This window comes from Anoplolepis gracilipes, chromosome 2 (genome assembly GCF_047496725.1).
Source record: "Anoplolepis gracilipes chromosome 2, ASM4749672v1, whole genome shotgun sequence".
Taxonomy (NCBI): domain Eukaryota; kingdom Metazoa; phylum Arthropoda; class Insecta; order Hymenoptera; family Formicidae; genus Anoplolepis; species Anoplolepis gracilipes.
The window spans coordinates 10272583-10285226 of record NC_132971.1 but is presented as its reverse complement, the minus strand read 5'-3'; the positions used below and the strand labels follow the sequence as shown (position 1 = coordinate 10285226).

General features: G+C 32.5%; 3 protein-coding genes across 5 annotated transcripts; 2 read left to right on the top strand and 1 right to left on the bottom strand.

Moving 5' to 3' along the window:
- The first annotated feature begins 1027 nt into the window (after positions 1–1027).
- Positions 1028–6685, top strand: Dp (transcription factor Dp). Of its 2 annotated transcripts, none has more exons than XM_072911736.1 (11): positions 1028–1458; positions 2861–2979; positions 3197–3263; positions 3344–3435; positions 3522–3691; positions 3835–3997; positions 4124–4485; positions 4580–4662; positions 4774–4857; positions 4938–5204; positions 5383–6685. In XM_072911736.1, exons 1-10 carry the CDS (start codon positions 1410–1412, stop codon positions 5168–5170), a joined length of 1422 nt encoding a protein of 473 aa, XP_072767837.1. In that variant the 5' UTR covers positions 1028–1409; the 3' UTR covers positions 5171–5204; positions 5383–6685. The 2 variants fall into 2 exon arrangements, with proteins under 2 accessions (XP_072767837.1, XP_072767838.1); XM_072911737.1 differs by lacking the exon at positions 1028–1458 and adding an exon at positions 2265–2304.
- On the bottom strand, positions 6379–7530 carry LOC140676571 (COP9 signalosome complex subunit 9). 2 transcript variants are annotated; one of them, XM_072911749.1, is made up of 4 exons: positions 7329–7530; positions 7083–7152; positions 6801–6965; positions 6379–6638 (listed from the first exon to the last, which is right to left on the bottom strand). In XM_072911749.1, the coding sequence occupies exons 1-4, from the start codon at positions 7518–7520 to the stop codon at positions 6601–6603; spliced, it is 465 nt and encodes a 154-aa protein (XP_072767850.1). In that variant the 5' UTR covers positions 7521–7530; the 3' UTR covers positions 6379–6600. The 2 variants fall into 2 exon arrangements, with proteins under 2 accessions (XP_072767850.1, XP_072767851.1); XM_072911750.1 differs by lacking the exon at positions 6801–6965 and having other exon boundaries at positions 7329–7528.
- A 1588-nt stretch (positions 7531–9118) lies between these two features.
- Positions 9119–12638, top strand: LOC140676567 (mitochondrial 2-oxoglutarate/malate carrier protein). Its single transcript, XM_072911742.1, has 7 exons — positions 9119–9265; positions 9526–9937; positions 10756–10971; positions 11081–11211; positions 11320–11490; positions 11595–11694; positions 11779–12638. Exons 2-7 carry the CDS (start codon positions 9879–9881, stop codon positions 11978–11980), a joined length of 879 nt encoding a protein of 292 aa, XP_072767843.1. The 5' UTR covers positions 9119–9265; positions 9526–9878; the 3' UTR covers positions 11981–12638.
- The last annotated feature ends 6 nt before the right edge of the window (positions 12639–12644 follow it).

The following is a 12644-nucleotide window of genomic DNA, read 5'->3' as shown; positions in this document are numbered from 1 at the left end:
CTGATTCCCGAATCAAAATTTTGCTTCAAAGTTTTGGATAATAAGATTTCTAAAATGTCGAAGATTGAAAAATCACGAAATAAATAAATACTCAACCTTAGTTTTATCGGAAAATGATCGATTCGGAGAAAAAAAGAGAAAAAGGTTTAGCCTCTTCGCTAAAAATTTTAAAAATGTATAAAATCTTTTCTCTCAAAATTGATAAAAATACTGAAGTTTCCAGCAGAGAGAAGCTTGACGTTTTTCTAGATATGGCCAGAGAAATGTCAAAAGCGATCAGTTTGTTTAGTACGAAAATTTCCCCATGAGTCGCACTTTATTTCCAGTAACCTAGATCTAGTGGTACATATTCGTAATTTATTAATTTCATCTCGGAAAAGTAATATTCTCTTACGAAACTTTTTTTTTTTACATATTCTTTAGAAAGATAAGAGAGGAACTAAAAAGCCAGTTTTGCAAAATGTGGCTCTTAAAAATTTATAATAAATAAAAAATATAAGCTCGTAGCTAACTACACCTGACCTGACCCATGCCTGGTGGTGGCTACAGCTGTTTTCGACCGCGTTCATTAGAACACCTGCTGACTTGTCAAATCAACGCTCGACGTTGATTCGTCGGTTCTAAAAGTAAGAGCCAATCACATTTAATTGCGATACCAAGTGGTTTTTTCTGCTAAACGCGCCCATTTTGATCTGTTCTCCTAAAAACCGCTCTTTTATTTATCCTATTACAAATGAGGAATATCATAACTTTACTGAAATGTTGTTCTATATTTTAACTGTAAATTAAGGTAAATGACGAATCCGTAGTTTCGACGACCGCCCGACAGAGGTCTTTATAGCCTCTCCTGCCGACCCTTGAATATAACACTGATACGTATATAGTACACCTTGCGGGAATGCGCGGTAAGAAATCCGCAATACGCATCCACCGTCCAGCACACGCGCGTGTACGCGCAGCGTGAAGCGCGCGTCGACGCCGAACGCCGAGAGGGGCGCCGCGATAAACGTGGAACGAGGACGGCCATGTGACCGGTGGCCGGCCAATCAGCTGTTTAGCTTTGTCGTGCCGCCAAGCTCATTTCCAGTCCGTGTGCACGCGGAAGCTGCGGGTACCGACTGGCCGCGGGATAGAGCGCGATTATTTCGGGCCGGTTGCGAATTATGGTCGGCCGTTGGTGTTGAAGTAAAACGTCGAGTTGCCATCGTTGACGGCTGGTATCGGTCGCGGGACGCCACGCGAATTGCAAACCGTCGCAAATGCTTTTATATGCGGGGTCGCCATTTTGGTGATACGGCGAGCCGACGTGCCGAGCAAAGTGTAGGCCCTATGATCTTTTTATTTCCCTTTTCTGCACGGCCCATCCGCGGAATCGTCCTCAGCCGATCGACGGCCGAATAACGCCGGACATGACACAGCAAAATAAAACAATGAACTTCTTAATACACGACGCTAACGGTAAGTGGAACCGCGATGCGCGCCAACAACGCACGGTCGACGATATACCGCGCGTTTATCCCCTGTTCGTCTTCGTCTTCCTCTTGGTCTTCGTCGTCCCTCTCGTCGTTCCTTCCACGAAATCGAACGAAATTTGCCCCCCTCGTCGAGACGCCGTCTTGTTCGCTTACTCGCCTACGCCCGCCTGTCTCTCTCTCTTTCTCTCTCTCTCTCTCTCTCTCTCTCTTTCTCTCTGTCTTTTCTCCTCGCATTCCGCGATGCTTCGCAAACGCTACGGCGACCGGCTGCCAATTTTCTACGCATATTTTTCCTCCCTTCGATCGAGCCGATTTTCCCCCTCGTTCCACCTACATTTCTCGACTGTTAACTTCAAGTTCTCTCCTCTACCTTTGACATTACGACTACGCTACAGTGCCGATTGTCTCTCGTCGCCTCGCGTGCAACACGCGCATTCGATAGGAGTAGATTTTATCGTGCCGAGAGATGGGCGATTTTTTACGTTTCGTCGCAATTATCTTTCTCACTCGCCTTTCGCGTGCGTGTTTTCTGATTATCGTAGGCCGTTTGACAAAATAATGACACGCTAATGAGATAGCGCGAGAACCCCTTTTTTTGCTCTATTAAAACTCATGACTCCAAGAATACTGACACAAGTTACATTGTGTTCACTGTGTAATATTACAAAGCTTATCCTCCCTTGTTTTTCTTTCATATTTAAAATAGAAATCTATATTTTGTACAATGTATCATTTACTTGATATACTTTTAAAAGGATATTTTTAATACTAAATAAGGACTGAACACTTTGTATTTAAATGAGCATGTTTCCATCTGCTTGTTTTCCAGGTATAATACTCGCACAATGTTCATTGACAATTTCTAAACTCGTTTACTGACAACTAAATAACATTAAGATTTTTGCATATATGACAAATTTTGTAATTTTATATAAACTTTACAACGGTACATATATGTGTTTTATGAGAAATATTGAAAGAAAGAACCTATAAAACAAATGTATCAGAAACTATAGATTGAAATTGGTTTTTATTTTTGCTATAAAAATGTCTGTTTATATAAATATGCATATTTTGATTTATCAACTGTATAATTAAATGGTTTCATTTATAATTAAAATAGCATACAATTTCTATAAATTAGAGCATACAATATTAAGTTATTACTTATTTTTAATATTTTCTTAATGTATTCTTTATTGCAATATGTTTATTTGTAATACATGATACGTACAACTTCATATCTTATTATGGGCTAAAGATAATTTAAAAAGATTAAGTTTTAATGTTATCAGATTTATTTTGCTTAGGAGAGAGGTTTTTAAATTATTCTGCCTACAGAAAAAAATTCCTGAACAATTATAGATGAGTCAAATTTGTTACAGGACACCCACAAGTGATAAAAGTAGTGCAAAGTACACCTAATAAAACACTAGGTAGTATTGTTAGCACAACAAATGCAGGTGGCCTTAAAGTGTTTAAAACTCCTAATCAAGAAACACAGGTATTTGCCTCAATTTTACAACTCACTTATAATAACTATATTGATTTAATGTACAGAGGTTATACATTGTAATATATTCAAAAGAGAGTGCTCCATTAAGTAATACATAGTGTAAATTTAACAGCATATTTTTTTTTCATTTCTGATAACTCTTAGTGCAGTAAATTATTTGCAATTAGACTTTTACAGCTATTATATGTGTATATGTTGTAATTAGGTTTTGACATCAAATGCACAAGTTCTTAGGACTATCAGTTTGCAGAGTCCGTCTACACCAGGTCAGAGTAAGTACATTTTGCTCAAAAAAAGGTTTTTTTTTTTATTTGATTACATGCAACAAGATTGTACAGAGATTTTCTTACAGGATTAGTAACAATACCTTTGCAAAATACTAAAGTGGCAACATCAAAAGCAGGGGAATCTGTAAAGACTATACAGTTGACCTCTGCACAAATGGTAGAAACAATCTTATATTTCAACAACAAAAAATTGAATTTTACATTAAACAATTTAAATATATAAATGATTTTTCTTTTTTTTAGAGTGACATAAAACAGGCTATTGTAACTCAACAACAACAACAACAACCGCAGCCTCATATTTCACAACAACTTGTTAAAGATGCTACTGGAAAAACTTTTATCAGCCCAATACTGGATCACAGCGGATCTAGGAAGAGGCAGGATGTTGAAAGTGGCGACTTTGTGCCTGAGTAATATAATAATTTTTATTGCGGATACTTTAATTGTATAGAGAACAAGTATAAGTATTGTTTTTCCCCTCCTTTCAATTTCGAGATGTACTCTATCCAATTGCACAGAGTTATGTAATTTATACTGTTTTTATGTATTATAGTAAACGGAGAAAAACGGAAAAAGTTGGTAAAGGATTAAGACATTTTTCGATGAAAGTATGTGAAAAGGTGAAAAAGAAAGGTACTACTTCTTACAATGAAGTTGCGGATGAACTGGTCGGTGAATTCACTAATCCTGCTCATATAAATTCTCTGACAGATCAGGTATTTATCTTGTACAATATTCACATATTGTATAGAAAAATAAAATTGTTTATCAAATATTTGTACATATACATACATTTATTAGATTGTCAATTGAATTTATATTCGACATGTACTTTTTTTCAGCAATATGATCAGAAAAATATCAGAAGACGCGTATACGACGCTTTGAATGTATTAATGGCAATGAATATCATTTCCAAAGAGAAAAAAGAGATTAGGTGGCTTGGCCTGCCAACTAATTCATTGCAAGAATGTGTAGCTTTAGAAAAGGATAAGAAGAAAAAGATTGAGAGAATTAAGGCTAAGACGCAGCAGTTACATCAGCTTATTCTTTCTCACATTTCTTTCAAGAATTTAGTTGAACGCAATCGTTTGCATGAAAATCTTCGCGGACCGCCGAAACCTAATTCTGCCATACAGCTGCCATTCCTCATTGTGAATACCAGTAAAAAGACTGTCATAGACTGCAGCATTTCAAATGACAAGTATGTCACAATATAATCGTGAAACATAGTTATCGATAAATATAGATAAAGTAAAGAGGGGAGAGTTATTAATCTCACTTAATTCTTTTTATAGAACTGAGTACCTGTTTAATTTTAATGATAAGTTTGAAATTCATGACGATATTGAAGTTCTAAAGCAAATGGGTCTAGCTTTTGGTAAAATATATTATTGATTCTAATTTTTATACTATAAGTATTTTTGTCAACACATAATGCATAATTTTATCTTTTGCAAAGTATATTACATAATGCAAAATGTCGTTTTAGGATTAGAAAAAGGGGAATGCACTGAGGAAAATTTACAAAAGGCAAAATTAATGGTTCCGAAATCACTCGAGAAATACGTAGAACGTACGTTGTTTGTCATACATTTTGTATACATATTTAATTCAATTTGTATTTTCGTTCTAAAATTAACGATTACATTGTAGAGTTGGCATCAGGGGATCTAGAAAAGTTTATTCCAGTAAGTATTCCTGGTCCAAGTACGTCGATGGAAGATTTAGACATCAAATTGGAAGGTTCTCGACCACCGTCGTCCTCGCATACTTCATTGTCAGAAGATCCTTTATCACCACCCTCTCAATATTATTCGGAAGAGGAAGATGATGACGAAGAAAGTGACCAGGACGATCAGGCTGATAGTGATATGGAAGTTAACTAGCACCCCGAATAACTCTTCAATGGCTAGACTCAGGGTTTGTACTTATTATATTCATATAAACTTGTATCACGTATGCTATATTTAATTCTAACAATTAAATTTCTTTTAGCAATCATTGTTTCAATACATAATAATAACAAACATGCTCGAAAACATAAATAAGAGATATAATATCAAGATGAAATTGAAAAAATTTTACTTTCAAATCCTAGGATATTCACCACTATCATCAGCAATGTCAACGTTAATATCGCCGCTGTTGCCAACATCGATCGTCTTCACCCCGGTCACCAATTTTTAACACACATCGAACAAGAGGAATTAATTGGTTGCGAGTGGAAAGCAAATCAGTTGAAGTAAATGAGAATGATCAAAGGAAATATATGTTGATTGGGGCCAAGGAGAGAACATAGCAATTAATTGGGCTGAGTAAATTGGCAAATCTATAAGTGGCTCTTTTTTCGTATCAAATAATAAAATAATTCGATGCACGCGCATGGAGTGATCGGGACAGATGCAGAATGACTGAAATAATGGGGTGCTATATTTTAACTGTGCATCATCATGCAAGTTTATATGACTCTAGCGTCTATGTATTATAAAATATAATCTTACAGTATCAATATTATTATGTGTACAAGACATATTGACCAGTACTCATTTTCTTATGGCACGTTTATAATAACATTTGTCTGTGGTACGCAGTAAAATGACGTATAATAGATGCAGGCACACATCTGACTCGAATTAAAAATACAAATAAATTGTAATAATGTTATAATATGAAGTTTGTAGTTTGTGGTTAGTCTTTCGAGAAGAAAGGATATGTATTAACACGCTATGTAAGAGAGTTTGCAGTAGTTTTATACAGCAAACTTAAAAATGAAACATTTTTCATATCTCTATTATACATATATATATAAATATATATATAAAAATATAAATTTGATGGATGCATTCAGCAGAGAAAAATAACTTTACAATTGTATGTTTTTCTACCTTAAATGTTTTTGCTTTTCTTAATATATTAAATAGAATTATATGAGTCTTGTTATAATTATATCAATCTTGTACATATTTCACAATGTATTGATGCCATTTGTAACGGTATGTAAAGTTAATACTATTGACTTTATTAAACATACTGCACTGAATAAAAAAAAATTACCAAATTGTAAATGAGCAGGTATAAATTGATAAAAAGGATATTTTTTAGGGAAAACTTTTTATTTATTGTAGTACATTATAGTAAGTGTATTCTATTACAATGCTATTTAACCTAATACTATGGGTCTGCTGAATGCAACTGATAAAATGAATGATTATAATATTTCACATGGATTTATGAAAAATCAGAAATTTTCTGCTTTAATGATAAGTTAATCCCAATTTTACAAAAGCAATGCATAGGTTATTTCTATAGGAACGCTTCACTCCAAATCATCATCATCGAACAAATCGCCAAAATCTGAAATTAAACAATTATTTCAATAAACTAACCGTATATTCTGTTAACTTGAATTATTATTTATAAAACTAAAATGTTCTCCTTGATCCAATGAATTATATAAAAATTATTATATACTATATATATTCATACATATATATTAAATTAAAATATTTAATGTACCATTAAAATAATTTGCATGGACTAGATTCCTCATAACTGACAATTCAAACAAAACTTGATTGTTTTCAGACTTATGTAACAATACATCTACTTTATTATTTGATAAAGATTTTAAATAGGTGTTCTTGAGATTTTTATTGTCCATCAGGATATTATTATTACAGTCTAAAAAAAAAAAAAAAAAAAATATGTTTAGAAATTATGTAGAATTAATTGGAAATTTATTATGTTAAAGTTGAAAGAAATATGTATGTATGATATATATATATATATTTTATATACCATTGAAAAAATCTGCATGAACAGCTTTCTCACTCGCTGTAAGGTCCACTAATAACCTACTACCACCAACCTGAAATCAAAATCGTATACTTTATATTGCGAGAAATTATTATATATAAAAAAATTGTTTATTATGAGTTTGTAGAGTGTAGTTAAGACTTTTGCTGTGTCATTGTTATTAACCTATTGTTAACATTTTGCCTCTGATCTATTGTTAAAGCAATATGTGCAAATAATTCATATTACCTCGTCCAATTCAACGTAAGGTCCAGCTCCTTCGGGGAACATTTCATCAGCTACGAGCGTCGGCTTCATATTGAAATGTATCAATTTACCTGATGTATACTTAACCTGATATAGGATAACTATCTGCCAGGATGAGAGAACGCCAACTGAAACTTTAGCCAACGTATATATTCGCGCATTTGACATTGACATATAGGCTGCGGTCGAGATGACTCTCTGAATACTTTAAACATCATTCTATCTTTGTTTCCTATATTCGATAATAATAAAGGATAAAATAATGTTCAAAACATTCAGAGCGTCATCTCGACCGCAGCCATAAAGCCCGTATCAGACTTCAGACTACCCATTAAAAATTGAGATTAAAGATTGAAGATTGAAATTTGACCAATCAAGACAAAGCAATGAAGATTGAAGATTAAAAATTAGAATTTGACTAATCAGAATAAAAGGAACTAAAATTGTTTTGTTTTGATTGGTCAAACTTCAATCTTTAATCTGTAATCTCAATTTTTAATCTGTAGTCTGATCTACGGGCTCTAGGATAAATTATGAATACCAGCCCTAAAGTATGGAATGTGCAATGAAATTCAAAGTCGGTATTTATAGTCCGATCTTATATTTAAGATCGTCTTAAGATCCCGTTCAACCAATGAAGTAGCCACATAGCATTATTTTATTGGTTGAATGAGATCTTAAGACAACCTTAAATATGAGATCAGACTATGAATGAACCGGCCCAAAAGTGAGTCCCAGTATGGAAAAAAAGACAGCACGAATTTGCGGCCAATATCTGTCTTTTTCTAGTCAACATCAAAACATATGATAGATAGAAACAGAGGTAATTCGCGGCGGGAGGGTCCCGTTAGCTCACATCCCGATAGCACACAACCATACATATTGGCTGCGTTCAGCAGAAAAGCAAATCAGTGAGCGCTTAATGATTCTTTACCGTGATTGGTTTCTGCACTTGGATCCAACAAAGATCTAAATGCAAGAACCAATCACAATAAAGAATCACTAAGCGCTCACTGATTTGCTTTCTCTGCTGAACGCAGCCATTGACCGATGCCTAGGGTAACCAGCACGGTTAGCCAATCAGAAGGTTCTAATGTTCATTGGCCAATTAGCATTGTGCGCTATCGGATCCCGTCCATTCGCCGCCACTTGCTATCTCGCTTTTTTTTAAGTCAGTTTCACTTGGTTAAAATAGGGATAGCGCAGTCCATACTTTAAGGTGCCTTTTCATGCTGACGCTCAACACCCATTTTTGGCGTCAAAACAGATCACGTGATCAAAATTGACGAATTGGTATTTTTATTTTTGGTCACGTGATGTCTTTTGATGCTGAAAATGAGCGTCGAGCGTCACCATGAAAAGGCACCTTTAGGTCTATGCACACAATCATACATATTACCGATGCTTAGGGTAACCAGCACGGTTAGCCAATCAAAAAGTCCTAATGTTTACTGGCCAATTAGCATTGTGCGCTATCGGATCTTGTTCTCTTTGAATGGCTATCTGTCTCTCTTTACATTTATATCATCTGAATAATCTCGTAACAAAAGAGAATTTATTGAAATGTAGTTTTTAAATTAAAAGTTAATAATAACGATATGTATTCGAAAAAAGCTCTCTAGTATGTATTTGACCAGAAATGTATTGACCATAAAATTTTGTAATTATGGATTATATATGAAATATGAATATCAAAGTGGCTCTCAGTGAAACTTTAGCAGCGTTAAACGGAATACATCCAATTGTACAGAACCACACGAAAGGATGAGAGGAGTAATGTGACCTTTATTTCACATTATTTTAAGTTCAGAAATTTAAGATAATTATGCAAAGATCGGAAAAATTTAATTGATATTTCGCGTACTGTCAAAAATTGAAACTGATAAAATGGACAAAATATCAGGAAAATATTGTCACAGGTAAGAGCATTTATTGATATATGCTAATCGAAAAATGCCAAAAGTTAAAAACTGAACATTTGTGTACATAATTCCAAAAGTTTTATTCATTTTATTGACACACTGTATGTGCACTGTTTTCGCTCTATATCTCTTCGCAAAAACAAGACTGCCAGATCTACGAGACCGGTAGTCACATACGCAAATGTTTAGATATAACTATGTAAATATGTTAAAAATAGCTTTATCGTAAGTATTTTGGCGCCTATGTTTTTGTACAGATCTCGATTTCGAGCAGAATTTCAAGGCCAATTCACTTAGCAAATATCGATGCTGCGAGGTGGCGCTATTTTCGTAATTCCGTATCAGCTGATAACGCATGACACGACGATTGGCCTGGACTGGCTGCTGGCTGTGCGGTTGTTACAGACTTTACTCCGTGTTCACGACCTAGTGTACCCGGGAAGGTTCTTCGAGGGAGAGATTTTTTTAAAAAAAAATTTTTTTTTTGCTCGCACATCTGTCTCCGCGATTATTGTTAAATTATTGTTTAACAAAGAACGAGCAACAAGTACGATTTTAATACAAGTTATCGCGACATTCAACGAATCGGCTTAATCGGAATCACATCAAAATGACTAGCCAGAAGACGGTGCCAAACAGTGTCAAGTTCCTCATTGGTGGCACTTCTGGGTTTGTGTCTTTTCTTATTTTTCTCTTTGTTTATTTTGGACACATCTATCATATTTGCGAACAAAATGGAATTGTATCATTGGCAGTATGTCTTTACAAAATGTTTATTATTCTTTGATAATTATCAGGGTTCAACAATCATTGAGTTTTAAAGGTCATCAAACGATCATAAATCTTTAGATATTGCGAAAATTATTTCTCATTGATTATTTTGACTAATATTATTTTTAATAATTTAAAAAATAAAAGAAACGGAAGTTATGATGATGCAATATGTATATATATCATAATAGCAAACTATAAATAGCTACAACCCTGGATAACTGATGCAGCTTCTCTAGTATATATTTTATGTGAAAAAAGATATTTTATGTAATAACATAATATATATAATTATATAACTTTTAAATATGTATATAAAATACTTCTGGATTAATTTTGATATATCATTCTTATATTATTTTAATAATTTTATTAATAAATTTACTTTGTATATTGTCTAAAACGATACAAAATAGGTTTAATATTATTTCCTAATTGATAAATCATTAAATATGCTTATATATATATATATATATATATATATATATATATATATAGATATATATATATATATATATATAGATAAAATTTATTTACATAATTTTCCATAAAATATGATTTGATCTAAAATATAAAATTTAATTATACATATATATCAGAAATTATTTAAAATTTTCTTTATTTAAAAATTGATAAATTTAAAATTCATGTTATACATTATATATATTTTTCTCACAATAAATGGTTGTTAAAAGTGATAATATATTTAATTTCAGCATGGCAGCAACATGCTTTGTGCAGCCATTGGATTTAATAAAAAATCGCATGCAATTAAGTGGTACAAAAACTTCAACAATAAGTGTTACATCAGCAATCTTACGAAATGAAGGTATTTTGGCATTATATTCGGGTTTATCTGCTGGTTTAATGCGGCAGGCTACATATACTACCACTAGACTTGGTATATATACTTGGCTTATGGAAGTTTCTTCGTAAGTTAACTTTGTATAAATTAGAAATTTTTTTTATAATAATTATAAGTATATAAGAGAATCGCATTGAGAGGTAAATACATTACGAAGATAAATTTGATTTATTTAGGAAAGAAACTCAGCCAAGTTTTATTGTAAAAGCAATACTTGGTATGGTAGCTGGTTGTGTCGGAGCATTTGTAGGTACACCTGCTGAAGTAGCTTTAATTAGAATGACTGCGGATGGAAGACTGCCTATTGGTAAAATTTTCAAACATGATGCAATTATTTAATATTACACATACTGTATATATACACATATAGACACATTGTTATAGAATTGAAATATTTTCAATATTTTTAATGCAGCTGAAAGACGCAATTACAAAAATGTGTTCAATGCATTATTCCGTATAATTAGAGAAGAGGGTCTTTTTACGTTATGGCGTGGTGCCATTCCTACTATGGGTCGTGCCATGGTTGTAAATGCAGCCCAATTGGCCTCATACTCCCAGGCAAAACAAGCATTATTAGATACAGGTATGCATTGGACAATTATTAAATAGATATTATGTACATATGTGTAAAATTTAATGAAAGTTATCATTTACGGTTGTTATAATCTTTCCTTTCTTTTTAAATAGGATATTTTGAGGAAAATATTGTCCTGCATTTTGCAAGCTCAATGATTTCTGGTTTAGTCACCACTGCTGCTTCCATGCCTGTGGATATAGCCAAAACAAGGTAAATTATTGATAATAAATTTAGGATTATATTTTAAATTCAATTGACATTTTTTTTTTATTCAAACTCGCATTTTTTTTTTAGAATTCAAAACATGAAAACAATAAATGGCAAGCCAGAGTTTACAGGAGCGATCGATGTTCTAACCAAAGTTGTAAGAAATGAAGGATTGTTTGCATTATGGAAAGGATTCTTCCCATATTACGCACGTTTGGGACCTCACACAGTCTTGACATTCATTTTCCTGGAACAAATGACTGCTTCTTATAAACAATATCTAACATAGTTGCAATTGTGTGCTTGCAAAAAGTTTTTATTAATGAGTCGTAAAAATGGTGGCATAATTTTTTTTGCATATATTGTGTATATTTTAGAAAAACACTTTTTTTTAATAAATCTATTTTTGTAGTATATCTTTATTATGGGAGATTGCGCACATAATTGTAATATTGTTTGTATTTGTGTATATATACAATAACTCATTTTAATTAAAGAATAGAGAAATAGATTTTCTATAGAATTCAATATAAGCAGCTTGCATCAAATATAGCAGTTTTTTTAAATCTTCCATATAATTTAATATATAAAATAATAAAATATAATAAAATATTTTACGACTATTTTACAGAAATACACACATTCTAAATATGTATGAATGCAGAGCACTTGTCTGTAGTCTTGCATACATATATTTATATTTTAGCAATTTCTCTCTTCATTGTTATTCCCAATGTTATTATTTTATATAAAAAGTCTGTTGTATAGAGATACTTTTTAGGGATTACGTGTAATGAGATGTACATCATGTTATTGTTAATAAGTGTAAAAATTAAAAAATGTGTTAATGTAATATTAATACTTTGAAAGAGGTGTTAAAAATATATTGTATATTACAAAAATAGCAAAAATTTAGTAATAAAGAAAATGGTATTTTTAAATGTAAATTATTT

Coding starts and splice junctions, on each gene's coding strand:
- Dp (XM_072911736.1), top strand. CDS start 1,410: ATGACACAGCAAAATAAAACAATGAACTTCTTAATACACGACGCTAAC. Junction 3,264..3,343: donor TCCGTCTACACCAGGTCAGA/GTAAGTACATTT, acceptor ATTTTCTTACAG/GATTAGTAACAATACCTTTG. Junction 4,663..4,773: donor GCAAATGGGTCTAGCTTTTG/GTAAAATATATT, acceptor ATGTCGTTTTAG/GATTAGAAAAAGGGGAATGC.
- LOC140676567 (XM_072911742.1), top strand. CDS start 9,879: ATGACTAGCCAGAAGACGGTGCCAAACAGTGTCAAGTTCCTCATTGGT. Junction 10,972..11,080: donor TGGCTTATGGAAGTTTCTTC/GTAAGTTAACTT, acceptor TGATTTATTTAG/GAAAGAAACTCAGCCAAGTT. Junction 11,491..11,594: donor ACAAGCATTATTAGATACAG/GTATGCATTGGA, acceptor CTTTTTAAATAG/GATATTTTGAGGAAAATATT.
- LOC140676571 (XM_072911749.1), bottom strand. CDS start 7,520: ATGTCAATGTCAAATGCGCGAATATATACGTTGGCTAAAGTTTCAGTT. Junction 7,153..7,328: donor CTTACGTTGAATTGGACGAG/GTAATATGAATT, acceptor TTTTGATTTCAG/GTTGGTGGTAGTAGGTTATT. Junction 6,639..6,800: donor CCATGCAAATTATTTTAATG/GTACATTAAATA, acceptor GTTTAATTTCAG/ATTTTGGCGATTTGTTCGAT.